At 44.9% G+C, this 21,824-nt stretch overlaps 1 protein-coding gene across 9 annotated transcripts in view; it reads left to right on the top strand.

The window, feature by feature from the left end:
- Positions 1-21,824, top strand: part of STXBP5 (syntaxin binding protein 5) — a 503,632-nt gene that overhangs the window by 402,629 nt on the left and 79,179 nt on the right. For all 9 annotated transcript variants that reach the window (XM_073672694.1, XM_073672695.1, XM_073672696.1 and 6 more), the window contains one exon: positions 7,008-7,133. In XM_073672694.1, coding sequence (XP_073528795.1) covers positions 7,008-7,133 — 126 coding nt within the window. The remainder of the gene's footprint in view (positions 1-7,007; positions 7,134-21,824) is intronic.

Here is a 21,824-nt window from a genome sequence, read left to right on the forward strand (position 1 = left end):
TTTCAACTTTGAAAAATGCGTTCACCAGGAAATGTCATTTTAACATTTTACTACCTTATCTGGCCATGTGGTGTGAAACATCATCAGACACATCCTGCTTCATTTATGAAGGAGGGATTGTGAAAGTCACAAACACTATTTTTACAGCCTTACTATTCCTAAAGGACCAGCAGTCGGCTATGCTTTGTTGTTCCCATTCCATTATTAAAGAGTGGGTCTCCTATACTGTCATTGCGTATGCAGTGACTGCTTGGGCTGTCAAAAATTTGGACGCAACCAAATACCCCTTTGAAAAGACATAGAGGAGGGTCTCAGTAAAAAAAAATGTTCCCATTATAAAGGAGTGGGTCTCCTATAGTGGTAATGCCCATGCTGTGACTTGAAGGGCTGCCAAAATTTGGGAAAAAACCCACTAACAATTTAAACATACATAGAGCTGGGCCACAGTAACGACATGTTCCCATTAGAAAGGAGAGGGTCTGCTATCCAGATATAGGGTATGCTGTGAGTCCAACGGCTGCCAAAATTTAGGAAAAACCCCACTAACATTAAAGACACATGGAGCTGGGCGACAGTAGCGAGGACGACATGTACCCTTTAGAAAGCAGTGTGTCTCCCATGCTGTTTGCCTATGGAGTGAATGCAACAGCTGCCAAAACTTTGGAGGAACTCCAATGCCCCTTACAAGAGGCGTAGATATGGTGATATACACTCCCTGACAGAAGTTATGTCGCTTATCCATGCTATGTAAATAAAAGCTTATAACCTGACGTTAAATTCATCCATTGGTTTTATAAATTACTCTTTTGAAAGCTGAAACCCTCCCAAATTTGGTTTAGGTTAAGAAAATAAATTGGCATCAATGCTGAAATATTGATCATTTAATGAACACAGAATGGTCAGATTTTGGCAAGAGAAAAGTTTTGTCGTCTGGTCATATAATGCACCCAATCCTAGTTTACATCCTCACCAATGCTCAGTAAATGATCTGTTAATTAGTGGGTGTGTATAAAAAGAAACCCAGCACCCCAGACCTTCACTTGAACTGCAACTTGAGCTCTGACGACATGCTAAAAATCCACCCTGCGACCAAAGCGTTGATTATCAAGAGGCTGAAGACCAGATCCACTGCAGAGGTGGCTGGCACCTTTTAATGTGTCTCAGCGTTAAGTACAAAGAATTAAAAAAAAGATTTGAAGAGACTGGAGATGTGTTTGACAAGCCCAGGTCCGGCAGACCCCGCAAGACAACTGCTCAGGAGGAACGTTTGTTGGTTAGAAAATCCAAAGTAAGCCCCTCTTCCACTGCAGCAGAGCTTCAACAGGCCTGGTCACCTCAAGTCCCCGTGTCAACTAGAACAGTTTGTAGGATTCTGTCTCGAAATGGCCTCCATGGTCGAATCAGTGCCCAAAAGCCAGCACTAAACAAAAGGCAAATAAAAAAACGTGTGTCATTTGTTTAGTCCCACAGCCTGGTAAACAGATGGACGCTGGAAAAGTGGCAGAAGGTGGATTTCTCTGATGAATCTTCAGTAGTATTACACCACAGCCGCCGCAAATACTGCAGGAGACCTACTGGAGCCCGTATGGTTCCAATATACACCCAGAAAACAGTTAAATATGGTGGTGGAAAGATCATGGTCTGAGGTTACATTCAGTATGGGGATGTGCGAAACATATGCAAGGTGGAAGGCAATATCAATAGCCTAAAATATCAAGAAGTATTAGCTACCTCTTACATTCCAAATCATAAAAGGGGTCAAATTCTGCAGCAGGATGGTGCTCCATCTCATACATCCATCTCTACAACAAAGTTCCTCCAGGCAAAAAAGATCAAGATGCTCAAGGACTGTCCAGCCCAGTCACCAGACATGAACATCATTGAGCATGTTTGGGGTAGGATGAAAGAGGAAGCTTGGAAGACAAAACCAAAGAATCTAGATGAACCCTGGGAGGCATGTAAGACTGCATTCTTTGCTATTCCTGATGACTTCATTAATAAATTGTATGAATCATTGTTGAACCGCATGGATGCAGTCCTTCAAGCTCATGGAAGTCACACAAAATATTAAATATGACTCCTATAGCACCACAACTTCATTCACCAATGTTATGCGACATATATTTGTATTTTAAGATAATTATTTGTTTGAATATCACATTACTTTCTTTGGGCGACAAAACTTTTGTCTTTTCAAAATCTGACCATTCTTTGTTCATTAAATGATCAATATTTCAACATTGATGTCAATTTTTTTTTTTTTTAACCTAAACCAAATTTGGGAGGGTTTCAGCTTTCAAAAGAATAATTTATAAAACCAATGGATGAATTTAACGTCCGGTTATAAGCTTTTATTTACATAACATGGATAAGCGACATAACTTCTGTCAGGGAGTGTATAATGGTGATATGGAGGAGGATGAGGAGAAGGAAGGGAGGACAAGAGCAAATAGACAAAATCAGGAAGTGTATACCCATGTCTGGGTGTGAAGACAGGTGCATGGGAATAGTTAGACCTCTCAAAATAAACCGATGTATTTGAATTTGTTACGCTGCTATCATTCAGTGGTGTTGAGAAGTCTGGCCCAATCCAGCCCTTGTTCATTTTTATAAGAGTTAGCCTGTCAGCATTTTCAGTTGACAGGCGGATGCGCCTATCCGTTATAATTCCACCGGCGGCACTAAAAACCCGCTCTGACAAAACGCTAGCGCTGGGCAGGCCAGGACCTCTAAGGCGTATTGCCAGTTCATGCCACGTGTCCAGCTTGGATACCCAATAATTATAAGGCACAGAGGACGTTGGTACGGTCGTCAAGGTACTCCCTCACCATCTTCTGAAATGTTGCACTCCTTGTGAGAGTACCCTGTGCCTCAGGGCCTGTGCGATGGGAGGGTCTACGAAAACTGTCCCAAAACTTTGAAAATGTTCCCCCTGCCTCTGCTGGATTGCATTTGCGTCTCTCTCGTCTGTACTCCTTGGTTGTCCAACAAACTGCGACCTTTGCCACCAGTGTTTTTAGATGGGAATTTTTTAAATAATTCTGCAACAAGGGCCTTCTCATACTGCACCATTTTATTAGGCCTGTCCTGTGCGGGAATAAGAGACTGAAAGTTCTCCTTGTAGCGTGGGTCTAGAAGTGTCACCAACCAGTAATGACTGACACCCAAAATTTGGACAACGCGAGGGTCACTGGAAAGGCAGCGTAACATAAACTCAGCCATGTGTTCCAGACTGCTGAGAGGCAAGACTTTCGTGTCCTCACCAAGAGAATGACTGACCCTGCTCTCTTCCTCATCCTCCTCCTCTTCCTCCTCCTCCCTGTCCTCAGGCCATCCACGCTGAACAGATGGTATGACAGTTGTGCAGGTAGTACCGTCAATAGCGCAGAAAACTAGCTCCTGTTCTTCCTCCTCGTCTCCCAAACCACGTTGGGATTTGATGAGGCTGGGCTTTGTGGAATCACCCTGTATGGTTCCTTGTTCCATCTCATCATACTCCGCCTGCAATGCATCCTCTTCAATTGTGAGCAGAGAGCGTTTCAGAAGACTTAGAAGCGGGATGGTGACGCTAATTATGGCATCATCTCCGCCCACCATCTTGGTGGAGTCCTCAAAGTTTTGGAGTATGGTACATATGTCTGACATCCATGTCCACTCCTGAAGTTTTATGTGTGGAGTCTAACCTGAATACAGACAGCCTTGGTGATGCTGGTAGTCAACAACTGCCCCCTTCTGCTCACAAATTCTTTTCAACATCTGCAATGTAGAGTTCCAACGCGTGGGGACATCGCTGATCAGTCTGTGAGCTGGAAGCTGCAAATGCTGCTGAAGCACGGCAAGGGTGTCAGAAGCTGTAGCTGACTTTCTAAAATGGCACACAGGCAGCACACTTTGACAATCAGATCCGGGTAGGTTTTGAGAAACCGCTGAACCACGAGGTTAAGCACATGGGGCAGGCTTTGTATGTGTGTGAGCTCGCCTCAGAGCTGCCACCAAGTTCCGACCATTGTCACACACGACCATGCCTGGCTGTAGTGTCAGCGGTGTTAGCCACAGATCTGCCTGCTCTTTCTGAGCTGTCCACAATTCTTCAGCGTTGTGTGGTTTGTCACCTAAGCATATTAGCTTCAGCACAGCCTGTTGCCGCTTGGCCAAGGCGGTACTGCAGTGCTTCCAGCTTGCGACTGATGTGGTTATTTCGAGGTTGAAGAGAAGCAGGATGTGCCGGAGCTGTACAATGTAGGGGCAACCCTGATTGACCCAGGGCCCGCAAGCCTCGGCGTCGGGAGGACGTTTTCCGTCCCAAGGTCCGACTGGGTCCCGGCTTCCACTATATTAACCCAGTGTGCCGTCAGTGAGATGTACCGTCCCTGCCCACAAGCACTTGTCCATGTGTCCGTGGTTAGGTGGACTTTCCCAGTAACTGCGTCGTTGTGGGACACGTGCTCATGTAATGCAGGGACTTCACATCGGGAGAAATAGTGGCTGCTGGGGACCGAGGGACAGCCGCCACCATCAGGTTGCGAAAAGCTTCCGTCTCCACGAGCCTAAAAGGCAATATTTCAAGCGCAAGCATTCGCAAAATGTGTGAATTTATTAGGGTGGCCTGTGGGGCGTTGGCTGCGAATTTGCGCTTGCGTTCCAAGGACTGGGGTAGGGACAACTGAACTCTGCGCTGGGACAAGGACGTGTATGTGCTTGCTGATGGTGCTTGTTGAGAATGTGCAGCGACACGTGCAGGGCGGGAGGAATCTCGGCATGCGCCATGGACAGGGGATTGGCGTGCACGCACAACAGCAGAAGAAGCAGTGGTGTCACCCACAGACACTGTTTCTGGACCTTGGGGTTCGGCCCACTTAGTAGGGTGCTTTGCTGCCATATGCCTGATCATGCTGGTGTTGGTCAGGCTTCTAGTTTTGCTACACCTGCTGATGCTGTCCTGGCAGGTGGTGAAAATGGCCTTTTTGGGGTTATCTGTAGAGTCTTTAAAAAACAACCAGACTCGGGAAGACCTAACAGTTGTACTGGCAACTTTTTGTCTTGCTGGCATTACGAGGAACACTTTCCCGCCTTGTGTCTGCGGCCACCACACTGCTTCTTACTGCCTTCTGTGGTGCTACACCTCCGTCCCCCTGTGTGCTGCTGTCCTCGCTCTGTATGTACCCCTGCCAGGTTGGGTCAGTTACTATATCATCCACCACCTCGTCTTCCACTTTCACACCCTGTCCTCCTCCTGACTTTCTGGCAATTGTGTCTCATCATCATCATCATCGTCATCCACCTCTTGAGACAGTAATTGCACTTTCCTACCGTTGCCTTCGTGTGCCCGTGGCTGCTCCAATATTTGGGCATCGCTACACGCGTTCTCCTCTTGACTCCCTTGAAGCTGGCCGGACAAGAGGCCCGAAACTACAAATGGAATAGTGAACAGCTCTTCGGAGTGTCCAAGTGTGGGATTAGTTGTCTCTGGGCACTCTGCATGATGGGAGGAAGGAGGATCAGGGTGAGGAATATGCTATCCAGACTCCCGACTACTGAGACTTGACCGTGTGGAAGACAGGGTCGTGGTGGTGGTGGCAAAGTGACTGGAAGCATTATCTGCTATCCAACCAACCACCTTTTGACACTGCTCTGGCTTCAATCGTGGTGTACTGCGGTCCCCTAGTAATTGGGACAGGAAGGTCGATATACAAGATGTGGGTGTTTGTTGTGGCACAATTTCAGCTTGGCCACGACCTCTGCATGCACCATCACGTCCACTTCCCTGTTCCTTGCCACGCACCTTGCCCATTTTAAATGGAGAACAATATTTCCCACGTTCACGAGAAATGGCTGATTTTGGAACGCAGTTATATGTGATACGTCTGACAGAGAACCACGGTTTTAAATAAGCAGGCCTGTAATTTGCTAATATTATTCTACACAGAGACCTAGTGTGAATAGCTTGACTGACACACTGCAACAGAATGGAAAAGGAGGCAAATATTTTCCACGTTAAATTCAAATTTCTGGATTTTTATCACTGAAATATGGAACTGACCTGGCTGTATCCTGCAGTGAGAACACGCAAATGGAGCAGAAAAATGATGTGCTCTGGATTGCTTTTTAAGCAAATACCAGGATTAAGATAAAAAAAAAACATTGCCCTGGCCCCTGATATCTGGGGCTATGTCTACAAATATATGTAATTATTACAACAGCAGCAGACATGACATTCAATGGACCCTCTTGCTCTATATGCACTGCAGTCTTCCACATACACTGCTTGCCTAACTCCTGCCTGACACTGATTATATGCAGCTGGATTAGTCCTCAGAAGTACTGTTAGTTCAGATGGATATATATATATATATATATAGATAGATAGATAGATAGATAGATAGATGTTGTGGAATACCTATGTTAACAGGATTTTCAATGGACCCTCTTGCACTATATGCACTGCAGTCTGCCACATACACTGACTGCCTGCTAACTCCTGCTATCACCTTCACCACTGAAAATATGCACCTGGATTAGTCCTCAGAAGGACTGTTAGAGCAGATGGATATGTATATATGTTGTGGAATACCTATACTAACTATAAACAAGCAAATCTTTCCCTACTCTTTCTGTTTCCTTGGTAGACACTGACGAGCATAGCGGCAACAGGTCTTATCTAGACCTGATGACGCTGTTCGGCCAGGCAATCACTGTAATGCCCACAACCAACATGGCTACGGCATTACAGTGCTTGGCAGGCAATCCCTGCATGTTCATTGGCTCTCTAAAGAGCACCAAACCTGCAGGAAGAGGACCAGAGTTCCCGCCCGAGCATCCCGGAAATACTCGCCGAGCTTGTCGAGCTCCGTGATGCTCGGGCGAGTACCGAGCTGTGGGGAGCACTTTCGCTCATCACGAATAACTTACAGCCAATTGTCTATATATTTTAACTTAAATTAATTGGTTCTGATGTTGCCTCTCATTGTGGCTTTATCTGATATGAAAGAAATACTTCCTTTTTACAGGGTCAAAAACACTCCATTAAAGCAATCCGCTGGCTACCAAGTAGAGCTTGTAATACAACTTGTGTGGGTTAGTGGAGAACCTCCGCAGCAAATAACCAGCCTAGCTGTCAATTCTGCATATGGCCTGTAAGTATATTTTAATTTCTTAAAGTCCATGAGCTGAGAATACATAAAACTTCAAAAACTCTTGGAGTCTGTTTGGAAACCTTGAGCTGGGCTTAGAACTACCATATGTTTCTTACTTTTTTCACACTGCTGGTTTATACACTGGAAAATTAGAATATAAAACCGTTATCATATATTGATGATCTTATCATTGTATTGCAGTAGATGTGGAGACTTAGAAATAGAAGATATGTGAAAGTTTTTCCCTTATTTTACAGGGCAGTCCACATCATGGTATTTTTTTTTAGCACACTTTGAGGTACAGGCAATCAAGTTCCATTTGTGGCCATTGTATGTTAATATACAGTAGATTTATGTGTGTGCGGGCGGGGATGAGGGGTAGGTGGCTGCTTAGGGCACCACCTCATATCATAAGGGAAGGGTCGCAATTTTCCCTATCATACTATTAACTCTTAATACGCATCGGTCAGCTCTGCTGTGTTTGCGCACAGCCACTAAGGTGCATGGTATGCGCTGCTCCAGTTTCGGGCATAGAAAAAGGGGGCGTGTCATGCAAGGAGAGAGGCCAATGAGCGCTTCGCCATCAGACTGGTGAGAGTGCTCACTGGCTCCTTGCTCTGTCCTCCAACATGGTGCCCCAATGATGAGTGTTTACTAGGGTACAGGAGTGTGAAGGATGTACTGCAGGGCTTATATCATGCTGGGTGCTTCTTCATCTGGGAACCCACCTCAGTATCTTCGGGTCAGAGAGTACAGGTCGGGGGAGGGGACGGCTAACAATGAGGCTAGGATGGCAGGATCAGGAAGTTATCTGTCCTCTCTGTGCCTTGTCCTCTTTCATAAATATTTCTGTAGCTCCTTGTCAGCTGGTGTGTTATCTTTTATTCTGGGAGAGCAAACATCATGTAGGATCTGTCAAGTAAGGAGACTGTATGCCCAATATTACATCATTGAGAGTGTGTATATATGTATGATTGTTTGTACGTGCATACGTGTGTGTGTATATATTTACAGTACAGACCAAAAGTTTGGACACACCTTCTCATTTAAAGATTTTTCTCTATTTTCATGACTATGAAACTTGTACATTCACACTGAAGGCATCAAAACTATGAATTAACACATGTGGAATTATATACTTAACAAAAAAGTGTGAAACAACTGAAAATATGTCTTATATTCTAGGTTCTTCAAAGTAGCCACCTTTTGCTTTGATGACTGCTTTGCACACTCTTGGCATTCTCTTGATGAGCTTCAAGAGGTAGTCACCGGAAATGGTTTTCACTTCACAGGTGTGCCCTGTCAGGTTTAATAAGTGGGATTTCTTGCCTTATAAATGGGGTTGGGACCATCAGTTGTGTTGTGCAGAAGTCTGGTGGATACACAGCTGATAGTCCTACTGAATAGACTGTTAGCTGCTTTTTTCTTGCCATAATACAAATTCTAAGTAAAGAAAAACGAGTGGCCATCATTACTTTAAGAAATGAAGGTCAGTCAGTGCGAAAAATTGGGAAAACTTTGAAGTGTCCCCAAGTGCAGTTGCAAAAACCATCAAGCGCTACAAAGAAACTGGCTCACATGAGGACCTCCCCAGGAAACGAAGACCAAGAGTCATCTCTGCTTCTGAGGATAAGTTTATCCGAGTCAACAGCCTCAGAAATCGCAGGTTAACAGCAGCTCAGATTAGAGACCAGGTCAATGCCACACAGAGTTCTAGCAGCAGACACATCTCTTCAACAACTGTTAAGAGGAGACTTTGTGCAGCAGGCCTTCATGGTAAAATAGCTGCTAGGAAACCACTGCTAAGGACAGGCAACAAGCAGAAGAGACTTGTTTGGGCTAAAGAATACAAGGAATGGACATTAGACCAGTGGAAATCTGTGCTTTGGTCTGATGAGTCCAAATTTGAGATCTTTGGTTCCAACCACTGTGTCTTTGTGCGACGCAGAAAAGGTGAACGGATGGAATCTACATGCCTGGTTCCCACCGTGAAGCATGGAGGAGGAGGTGTGATGGTGTGGGGGTGCTTTGCTGGTGACACTGTTGGGGATTTATTCAAAATTGAAGGTATACTGAACCAGCATGGCTACCACATCATCTTGCAGCGGCATGCTATTCCATTTGGTTTGCGTTTAGTTGAACCATAATTTATTTTTCTGCAGGACAATGACCCCCAAAACACCTCCAGGCTGTGTAAGGGCTATTTGACCAAGAAGGAGAGTGATGGGGTGCTACGCCAGATGACCTGGCCTCCACAGTCACCAGACCTGAACCCAATCGAGATGGTTTGGGGTGAGCTGGACCGCAGAGTGAAGGCAAAAGGCCACCAAGTGCTAAGCATCTCTGGGAACTCCTTCAAGATTGTTGGAAGACAATTTACGGTGACTACCTCTTGAAGCTCATCAAGAGAATGCCAAGAGTGTGCAAAGCAGTCATCAAAGCAAAAGGTGGCTACTTTGAAGAACCTAGAATATAAGACATATTTTCAGTTGTTTCACACTTTTTTGTTAAGTATATAATTCCACATGTGTCAATTCATAGTTTTGATGCCTTTAGTATGAATGTACAATTTTCATAGTCATGAAAAGACAGAGAAATCTTTAAATGAGGTGTGTCCAAACTTTTGGTCTGTACTGTATCTATCTATATATATATATCTCTCTCTCTCTATATATATATATATATATAGATAGATAGATAGATAGATAGATAGATAGATACAGTACAGACCAAAAGTTTGGGCACACCTTCTCATTTAAAGATTTTTCTGTATTTTCTTGACTATGAAAATTGTACATTCACACTGATGGCATCAAAACTATGAATTGACACATGTGGAATTATATACTTAATAAAAAAGTTTGAAACAACTGAAAATATGTCTTATATTCTAGGTTCTTCAAAGTAGCCACCTTTTTCTTTGATGACTGCTTTGCACACTCTTGGCATTCTCTTGATGAGCTTCAAGAGGTAGTCACCAGAAATGGTCTTCCAACAATCTTGAAGGAGTTCCCAGAGATGCTTAGCACTTGTTGGCCCTTTTGCCTTCACTCTGCGGTCCAGCTCACCCCAAACTATCTCGATTGGGTTCAGGTCTGGTGACTGTGGAGGCCAGGTCATCTGGCGTAGCACCCCATCACTCTCCACCTTGGTCAAATAGCCCTTACACACCCTGGAGGTGTTTTTGGGGTCATTGTCCTGTTGAAAAATAAATGATGGTCCAACTAAACGCAAACCAGATGGAGTAGCATGCTCTGCAAGATGATGTGGTAGCCATGCTAGTTCAGTATGCCTTCAATTTTGAATAAATCCCCAACAGTGTCACCAGCAAAGCACCCCCACACCATCACACCTCCTCCTCCATGCTTCACGGTGGGAACCAGGCATGTAGAGTCCATCCGTTCACCTTTTCTGCGTCGCACAAAGACACAGTGGTTGGAACCAAAGATCTCAAATTTGGACTCATCAGACCAAAGCACAGATTTCCACTGGTCTAATGTCCATTCCTTGTGTTCTTTAGCCCAAACAAGTCTCTTCTGCTTGTTGCCTGTCCTTAGCAGTGGTTTCCTAGCAGATATTTTACCATGAAGGCCTGCTGCACAAAGTCTCCTCTTAACAGTTGTTGCAGAGATGTGTCTGCTGCTAGAACATTGTGGCATTGACCTGGTCTCTAATCTGAGCTGCTGTTAACCTGCGATTTCTGAGGCTGGTGACTCGAATAAACGTATCCTCAGAAGCAGAGGTGACTCTTGGTCTTCCTTTCCTGGGGCGGTCCTCATGTGAGCCAGTTTCTTTGTAGCGCTTGATGTTTTTTGCAACTGCACTTGGGGACACTTTCAAAGTTTTCCCAATTTTTCGCACTGACTGACCTTCATTTCGTAAAGTAATGATGGCCACTCGTTTTTCTTTACTTAGCTGCTTTTTTCTTGTCATAATACAAATTCTAACAGTCTATTCAGTAGGACTATCAGCTGTGTATCCACCAGACTTCTGCACAACACAACTGATGGTCCCAACCCCATTTATAAGGCAAGAAATCCCACTTATTAAACCTGACAGGGCACACCTGTGAAGTGAAAACCATTTCCGGTGACTACCTCTTGAAGCTCATCAAGAGAATGCCAAGAGTGTGCAAAGCAGTCATGAAAGCAAAAGGTGGCTAGTTTGAAGAACCTAGAATATAAGACATATTTTCAGTTGTTTCACACATTTTTGTTAAGTATATAATTCCATGTGTGTTAATTCATAGTTTTGATGCCTTCAGTGTGAATGTACAATTTTACAGAAAAATCTTTAAATGAGAAGGTGTGTCCAAACTTTTGGTCTGTACTGTGTGTATATATATATATGTGTGTGTGTGTGTGTGTGTGTGTGTGTGTATGTATATATAATATATATACTGTGTATGTATGTATATATATATATATATATATATATAATTATATAATTATTTGGTACACTGCCAACTTTGCAAGTTTTCCCACCCACAAGGAATGGCGAGGTCTGTAATTTTTATCTTCAACAGTGAGACACAATCTAAAATAACGTATGATTTTTAAGTAATTCAATTGAATTTTATTGCATGAAATAATTATTTGATCACCCACCAACCAGCAATAATTCTTTCTCACATACCTGTTAGTTTTTCTTTAAAAAACCCTCCTACTCTGCACTCATTACCTGTATTAATTGCATCTGTTTGAACTGATTACCTGTAAAAAAGACACCTGTCCACTCACTTAATCAATCACACTCCAACCTCTCCACCATGGCCAAGACTAAAGAGCTGTCTAAGGACACCATGGATACAATTGTAGACCCTACACAAGGCTAGGATGGGCTACAAGACAATAAGCAAGCAGCTTGGTGAGAAGGCAACAGCTGTTGGCTCAATTATTAGAAAATGGAAGAAACACAAGATGACATTCAATCTTCCTTGGTCAGAGGCTTTCGTGGGGTAAGGATGATTTTGAGAAATGTCAGGAATCAGCCCAGAACTACATGCTAGGTCCTGGTCAATCGCCTGAAGAAAGCTAGGACCACAGTCTAAAACATTACCATTAGTAACACACTACGATGTCCTGGATTAAAATCCTGCAGGGCATGAAAGGTCCCCCTGCTCACACCAGCACATGTCGAGGCCCATTTGAAGTTTGCCAGTGACCATCTGGATGATTCAGAGGAGGCATGGGAGAAGTTCGTGGTCAGATGAGACCAAAATAGAACTTTTTGGTATCAGCTCCACTCGCTATGTTTGGAGGAAGAAGGATTAGTACAACCCCATGGACACAGTCCCATCCGTGAAGCATTATGAGGGGAAACATCATACTTTGGGGGTGCTTTTCTGCAAATGGGACAGAACTACTGAACCGTATCAAAGGGAGGATGAATGGGGTCATGTATAGTGAGATTTTGGCCAACAACCTCCTTCCCTCAGTAAGAGCATTTGAAGATGGGTCGTGGCTGGGTCTTTCAACGACCTGAAACACACAGCCAGGGCAACTAAGGAGTGGCGCTCCGTAAGAAGCATTTCAAGGTCCTGGAGTGGCCGAGCCAATCTCCAGACCTGAACCCAATAGTAAATCTTTGGAGGTAGCTGAAATTCAATGTTACCCAGCAACAGCCCTGAAACCTGAAAGATGTGGAGAAGATCTGTATGAAGGAATGGGCCAAAATCCCTACTGCAATGTGTGCAAACTTGGTCAAGAACTACATGAAACGTCTGACCTCTGTAATTGCAAACAAAGGTTTCTGTTCCAGATATTAAGTTCTGTTTTTCTGTTGTATCAAATACTTATTTCATGCAATAAAATGCAAATTAATTATGTAAAAATCATGCAGTGTGATTTTCTGGATTTTTTTTAAGATTGACTCACCGTTGCAGTGTACCTACGGTAAAAATTACAGACCTCTCCGTTCTTTGTAGGTGGGAAAACTTGCAAAATTGGCAGTGTATCAAATGCTTATTTTCCCCAGTGTGTGTGTGTGTATGTATGTATGTATGTATGTATATATATATATATATATATATATATATATATATGTATGTATGTGTATGTATGTGTATATGTATGTATGTGTATGTATGTATGTGTATATGTATGTGTATATATGTGTGTGTGTATATATATATAATATGTATATGTATATGTACACACATGGTCAAAATTGTTGGTACCCCTCGTTTGATGAAAGAAAAACCCACAACGATTACGGAAATAACTTGAATCTGACAAAAGTAATAATAAATTAAAAATCGATGAAAATGAACAAATGAAAGTCAGACATTGCTTTTCAACCCTGCTTCCACAGAATTTAAAAAAATTAAACTCATGAAATAGGCCTGGACATAAATGATGGTACCCCTGAAAATAATGTGGCAAAAGGGACATGTTAAATCAAATTGTGTTCACTAATTAGCATCACAGGTGTCTACAATCTTGTATTCAGTCAGTGGGCCTGTATATAGGGCTACAGATACTCACTGTGCTGTTTGGTGACATGGTGTGTACCACATTAACATGGACCAGAGGAAGCAAAGGAAAGCGTTGTCTCAGGATACTCGAAAGAAAATTATAGACAAGCATGTTAAAGGTAAAGGTTATAAGACCATCTCCAAGCAGCTTGATATTCCTGTGACTACAGTTGCACATATTATTTAGAAATTTAAGATCCATGGGACTATAGCCAACCTCTCTGGATGTGGCTGCAGGAGGAAAATTGATGACAAATCATAGAGACGGATAATACGAATGGTAACAAAAGAGCCCAGGATAACTTCTAAAGAGATTAAAGGTGAACTTCAAGCTCAAGGAACATCAGTGTCAGATCGCACCATCCGTCATTGTTACATCCAAAGTGGACTTCATGGGAGACGACCAAGGAGAACACCATTGTTGAAAAAAAATCTTAAAAAAGCCAGACTGGAATTTGCCAAACTACATGTTGACAAGCCACAAAGCTTCTGGGAGAATGTCCTATGGACAGATGAGACAAAAATGGAAGTTTTTGCCAAGGCACATCAGCTCTATGTTCACAGACGGAAAAATGAAGCATATCAAGAAAAGAACACTGTCCCTACTGTGAAACATGGAGGAGGCTCTGTTATGTTTTGGGGCTGCATATGACACAGGGTATCTTGAATCTGTGCAGGGTACAATGAAATTTCAAGACTATCAAGGGATTCTAGAGAGAAATGTGCTGCCCAGTGTCAGAAAGCTTGGTCTCAGTCGCAGGTCATGGGACTTGCAACAGGATAATGACCCAAAAGACACAGCTGAAAACACCCAAGAATGGCTAAGAGGAAAACATTGGACTATTCTGAAGTGGCCTTGTATGAGCCCTGACCTAAATCCTATTGAGCGTCTTTGGAAATCGTTGAAACATGCCGTCTGGAAAAGGAAACCTTCAAACACGAGACATCTTGAGCAGTTTGCTCATGAGGAGTGGGCCAAAATACCTGTCGAGAGGTGCAGAAGTCTCATTGACAGTTACAGGAATCGTTTGATTGCAGTGATTGCCTCAAAAGGTTGTTCAACAAAATATTAAATTAAGAGTACCATCATTTCTGTCCAGGCCTATTTCATGAGTTATTTTTTTTTTTTAATTCTGTGGAAGCAGAAAAGCAATGTCTGACTTTCATTTGTTCATTTTCAAAGATTTTTAATTTATTTTTACTTTTGTCAGATTCAAGTTATTTCTGTGACCATTGTGGGTTTTTCTTAAATTAAACGAAGGGTACCAACAATTTTGACCACGTGTGTGTGTGTATATATGTGTGTAGTGTGTTTGAATGTTGCCCTCCCCAGCCCTCATCCTGTTATGCGTGTTATATGTATATATATATATATATATATATATATATATATATATATATATATATATATATATATATATATATATATATATATATATATATATATATATAATGCCCTCCATCTTGGCCCCATCCTGGTTTATATATCCCCCATCCTGGTATATGTCATTTAGGCCATGGTCATACGTTCAGTATTTGATCAGGATATTACATCAGTATTTGTAAGCCAAAATCAGTAGTGGAACAGTCAGAGGAAAAGTATAATAGAAACATGTCATCACGTCTTCTGTATATTTCACCCACTCCTGGGTTTGGCTTACAAATACTGACTAAATACTGAACGTCTGAATGTGGCCTTATCCTGGGCCCCATCCTAGTATATATATCCCCCATCTTGGTATGCATCCACTGTTCTGCCACTTTTCTTTAATGTATAGAAAAAAATAAACAATTATACTAATCTCCCATCCGCTCCCTCGCTGCGTAGCGTCCACTTCTGAAGCCAGCAGCTGACATCCGCATGTAAGTGACAGTCACATGCACACCGAAGTCAGCTGCTGGCCTCTGACTGTCTGGCAGCGTATAATGACACCCACCAACCCGACTGGTCTCTGCGCCGCAATACACTTCAGATGAATGTGCGTCTGAGGATGCACATCCAGTTGAAGTTTGCCCTGACATTGGCGGGCCCCATTCCAGCTCTGGCCCGGTCGTGGTGGCGACCTGTGGGACCGCAGTCGTTACTTCCCTGTCTATAATTGTAAAGAGTAGGAAAATCAACCTGGCCTGTACTAAAACTCGTCAAGTCCAAAATTTGCACACTTGTTTGGCCTCGTGTGCTTATTGATATGGTGGATGAGTGCAGGAGCTGCCCATTGTTGACATGTATTACACTGGTCCCTTAGTTAGACTGGACTAGGGCATGCTGCGACCAACAGTACGCTAATCGAAAATGCTTCAGTTTGACTGAGGTTAAGTGGCCTCTGTTTAGAGTATACACCAGGATACATATATACAAACATACATTAACCTCTTTACCACCTTTGGGTTTTTTCATTTTCCTTTTTTGTTCCACTTCTTCCCAGATCCATAACTTTTTTATTTTTCCATCAATATGGCCATTTGAGGACTTATTTTTTGTGGGACGAGTTGTACTTTTGAACGACACCATTGGTTTTACCATATCATGTACTGGAAAACAGGAAAAAATCTAAGTGCGGTGAAATTGCAAAAAAAGTGAAATTCCACAATAGTGTTCTGGGTTGTTTTTTTTACCATGTTCACTAAATGCTAAAACTAACCTGCAATTATCATTCTCCGGGTCAGTACAAGTATGCAGATACTGAACTTGTATAGGTTATTTTTTATTTAAGTGGTGAAAAAAATCCAAAGCTTGTAAAAAAAAAAAAAGAAAAGAAAATGGCGCCATTTTCAGAGATCCGTAGCGTCTCCATTTTTCAGGATCTGGGGCAGGGTGACGGCTTATTTTTTGCCTGCCGAGCTGACATTTTTATTGATATCATATTGGTGTAGATACTATGTTTTGATCGCCCATTATTGAATTTTATTGCAATGTTGCGGCGACCAAAAAAAAGTCATTCTGGCGTTTTGATTTATTTTCTCGTTACGCCTTTTACCGATTGGATTAATTATTTTTTTATATTGATAGATCGGGCGTATCTGAATGCGGCGATACCAAATATGTGTATTTTTGATAGTTTTTTGTTTTATTTTGAATGGGGCAAAAGGGAGGGTGATTTGAACATTTATTTTTTAATACTTTTAAAAACATTTTTTTTAACTTGCTTCTATAGTCTCCATGAGAGACTAGAAGCTGTGATAGCCTGTGCAACACATAGCAGGGCTTAAGCCCTATGTGTTGCCATCTGCTAAGAGCGCTAACCGCTGGGCAGCGCTCATAGCAGATCGGCTATGACAGCCACAATGGACCCCAGGTTGTGAGGCCAACCCATCGGCGCACCGCGATCATGTGACGGGTGCACCGATGGGCGGGTCTTATGACGCTCTTCCAGCTTGGCCAGGTTAAATTCTACTGTTGGAGTTTGACAGCAGCAATCAAGATGTTAGCAGCTGAGGGTGGATCGCGATGCCACCAGCGGCTGTTAGATGCACATGAGAGCTGATCAGATCAGCGGTCATGTGCCAGAAACTATGCGGGCTCATTGTCTGAGCCCACCTCAAACAGCGGAGGCAACTTTAAATGTACCTACAGTCACTCTGTGTGAATTCTCCCAGCTCATGCACTGTCTGCTAAGAGGATTTGCCAGTGTTAGTGCCTGGAATGGTGGTCAATGTGACCGCAGGTATGTGATATGCATATTCCCAGCCAGAATCCGACTAGACTGTTTCCAGTACATTCGATACAAGTGTATTGTGTGAGGCCGGTAACAGTCTAGTCAGATGTTGCCTGGGAGTATGAATATCACATACTTCTAGTCACGACTGCCATTTCCGGCACGGACACCGGCGAATCCTCACCGCATGCAGTGCGTGCACTGGGCGGATTCACAAGTCTGCAGTCTGAGTGACTACAGAATTGTGATTTTAGACCATACAGCCCCTTTAATCAGTTACCTCCTTCGGTTGCTTACAGTGGCTTGCGTCACCCATTGTAAAAAAAAAAAAAAAAGTAAATGTTTAATGCACGTGTCTTTTACAGGATCCCGTTGTGTGCACAGGGCAGTCTACTAGACTCAGGGGTGGATTAAGAGTAGCAAGGGCCCCGGGCTGTTTAGAAGGCGCGCCCCCCCCCCCCCCCCACACACACACACACACACACACACACACCTGATGTATCACATGTCACATGATCCCCTGTGATAGATCATGTGATAGTTCACGTGAAATTAATTTGGCACAATATTAATTAGAATAATTTTTTTTAGGCTGTGTGCCCACTGCATTTTTTAAGCGTTTCCGCAGCGGCAATTCCGCTGCAAAAACTCTTGGTAGAAGGTCTGCCATGTTCCCCAATGATAATCCGCATGTGCTGCGCACATGCTGCGGAAATTTCCGCTGCGGATTATCATTGCGGAAAAATCCGCAGCACTACCAATTATTTTGCGGAAGTGCGGCGTTTTTGCCGCCATTGACTTGCATTGGAACGCATGGATTCCGCATCACTGGATCTGTACATGCGGATTCCATGCGTCTCAATGTGCGGATGGTACCCGGGTCTGGAGAAGAGGAGACTCTCCTCCGGACCCGGGTACCATAGAACCTGTAAAAAAAGAATAAAATAAAAAATAAATATTATACTTACCTTCTGATGGCCCCCGGTGTCTTTATCCGATGCGTCCTGGCTTGCCGGCAGCTCACGATGGTCTGTAAAGGACCTGCCGTGACGTCATTTAGTCATATGACTGGTCACGCGACCGATGACGTCGGCAGGCCATCAGAAGGTAATTATATATTTATTTTTTAACATTCTTTTATTGTCACACTATATAAATCCATGCACGATGCCATCTATACACAGCGGGAGGCCGCACGTAGCCATCTATACACAGCGGGAGGCCGCACGTAGCCATCTATACACAGCAGGAGGCCGCACGTAGCCATCGATACACAGCAGGAGGCCGCACGTAGCCATCTGTACACAGCAGGAGGCCGCACGTAGCCATCTGTACACAGCAGGAGGCCGCACTTAGCCATCTATACACAGCAGGAGGCCGCACAGCGCCATCTATACACAGCAGGGGGCCGCACGATGCCATCTATACACAGCGGGAGGCCGCACTATGCCATCTATACACAGCAGGAGGCCGCACGATGCCATCTATACACAGCAGGAGGCCGCACGATGCCATCTATACACAGCAGGAGGCCGCACGATGCTATCTATACACAGCGGGAGGCCGCACGATGCTATCTATACACAGCGGGAGGCCGCACGATGCCATCTATGCACAGCAGGGGGCCGCACGACTGGTCACGCGACCGCTGACGTCGGCAGGCCATCAGAAGGTAATTATATATTTATTTTTTAACATTCTTTTATTGTCACACTATATAAATCCATGCAGGATGCCATCTATACACAGCGGGAGGCCGCACGTAGCCATCTATACACAGCGGGAGGCCGCACGTAGCCATCTATACACAGCGGGAGGCCGCACGTAGCCATCTATACACAGCGGGAGGCCGCACGTAGCCATCTATACACAGCAGGAGGCCGCACGTAGCCATCTGTACACAGCAGGAGGCCGCACGTAGCCTTCTGTACACAGCAGGAGGCCGCACGTAGCCTTCTATACACAGCAGGAGGCCGCACGTAGCCATCTATACACAGCAGGAGGCCGCACGTAGCCATCTATACACAGCAGGAGGCCGCACGTAGCCATCTATACACAGCAGGAGGCCGCACGTAGCCATCTATACACAGCAGGAGGCCGCACGTAGCCATCTATACACAGCAGGAGGCCGCACGTAGCCATCTATACACAGCAGGAGGCCGCACGTAGCCATCTATACACAGCAGGAGGCCGCACGACGCCCCCCCCACAGAGACAGCAGGAGGCCACACAGCGCCATCTATACACAGCAGGGGGCCGCACGATGCCATCTATACACAGCGGGAGGCCGCACGATGCCATCTATACACAGCGGGAGGCCGCACGATGCCATCTATACACAGCGGGAGGCCGCACGATGCCATCTATACACAGCGGGAGGCCGCACGATGCCATCTATACACAGCAGGGGGCCGCACGATGCCTTCTATACACAGCGGGAGGCCGCACGGCGCCATCTATACACAGCGGGAGGCCGCACGGCGCCATCTATACATAGCGGGAGGCCGCACACAGTCACGCACGCACACAAACATATACAGACATATACATACACGCATAAACACATATATACACACACTCACCATTCCCCGGCTCGGCTCCAGTCCTGCTCTTTTCCGGTGCAGCACTGCAGGCCGGGTGCGCACTGCGTGACGTCACAGCTAGGAGACACGGCCGCGCACACTCCTAGCAGTGACGCGGCCGGGCCAGCACAAGGAAGTTAACTGCTGCAGTGCTGGCCCGACCGAAGAAGAAGCAGCGGCCGTGCGCCGCTGCTGGGGGAGCGGTCCGGGCCCCCCCCCCACATCCCCCGCCACTGTCTGCCGGTATGTGCCACGGCACCGCACATATGAGGACAATCTGGCCATAGACACCCCGGAGCCCCGGGCCCCCTGGAGCCTCGGGGCCCCGGGCGGTAGCCCAGATCGTCCTCATTATAATACGCCTATGACTAGACTCTTCTATACCTTTATTTGTGATATATGATCAGATACCAGACACAGAGGACACATTTAGGGCTTGTCCAGACTGCAATTTTTTTGATCAGTTTGCTTTCAATGTGCTCAATGGACCGCTCAGTGATGCAGTAGTAACCTGTGGATCCCAATGATGGTCCATGTGATAAACATTACTTCTTGCACTGGTCAGTCCGACTTACAGACCAGACCAGACTAGGCATGTCAGTGACAGGCATTTCCAGCTTCTGGGTGGAAATTCCACGGTGTACTATAAGATTAGCGTTGTGGGTGAGAGCTTTTTTCTTCTTCTTACCTACATGCTATGGAGAAGATCTGTAACGGCAGTTGAACAACCTTACGTATTTGTCATCTGCAACATGCAAATTCTGCTCTGTATTTGCACCCTGGGATTTCACTCTTTCTCATGCTGAGAGTGAGATTGATGATGCACTGGCAACATTTTTGCAGCAGGGCTGCCAAACAGAATGATTGCTAAAAATGCAGAAGAGGAGGAAGCACAGTGTGTTAGCGGGGGTCCGTATGGAGCTACTGTTGACGTGTTGGCGCTCTGCAGTGACACGAGTTGAGTGGTAGCACACAAGTGGTGGAGGAATGTGGACATTATTTTTTGGAGCACCTAGAGGCCCTGTCAGAGACTGTAGAGGTGTCAGAAAAAAGGTAGAGCCCACAGAGTGAGGTGAGCTCCAGAAGACAGAAATGGGACCCTCAGCAACTGTTACTAAACAGTCATCTCACACTTCTATGACTATAAAGAGTCGCGCACTAGAACTGCAGAGTAGACTGAGTGCACCTTGGGACCGTATGAGCTGATAATTTATCGTTGTATCCTTCTGCTTCTTAATGGGAATCTTACAGCACAAAATGGCCGTACAAACCATTCACAGCACCAATTAAGGGATATTGCCCTAATAAAAATCATACTTTTAGTGTCCAAAACTATTGCTATGTTTTCCATCTATCTCTGCCCCCCTCTTCTTTAAAGGGATATTCTCAAGTTTGGAAGTAATCCCCTATCCATGAAACAGGGATTAACTTTCAGATCGCTCAGAGTCTTAAGGCCCCGTCACACTAAGCGACGCTACAGCGATCCCGACAATGATACGACCTGCCAGGGATCGTTGCTGCGTCGCTATGTGGTCGCTGGTGAGATGTCAAACAGTCAGATCTTCCCAACGATGCGGCGACCCGTAACGATCTGTATAACGATGCACGCTTATGTGTTTGTGTCTGAGTCGTCAACAAGGTCGTTGGTAAGGTGTCAAACACACCGATGCATGCTACCCAGCGGGGCCTCAACGATCAAAGAAGTGTCCAGACCATTCCGACACGACCAGTGATTTCACAGCAGGGGCCTGGTCGCTGCTAAGTGTCAAACGTAGCGAGATCGCTACTGAGGTCGCTGATGCGTCACAAAACTTGTGACTCAGCAGCGATCTCGCTTAGTGTGACGGGGGCTTTACCACTGGGACCACCACCAATCCCAAGAACCACAGGTCTGCACACTGTCGCACCATTAAATGGGACTGCTGGAGATAGCCTGGTGATGCGCTGCACTTAGCTGGTCTACAACACTCCCATACTA

Source organism: Phyllobates terribilis, unplaced genomic scaffold (genome assembly GCF_046119375.1).
Source record: "Phyllobates terribilis strain yellow unplaced genomic scaffold, ASM4611937v1 Scaffold_3__8_contigs__length_932513732, whole genome shotgun sequence".
Lineage (NCBI taxonomy): Eukaryota > Metazoa > Chordata > Amphibia > Anura > Dendrobatidae > Phyllobates > Phyllobates terribilis.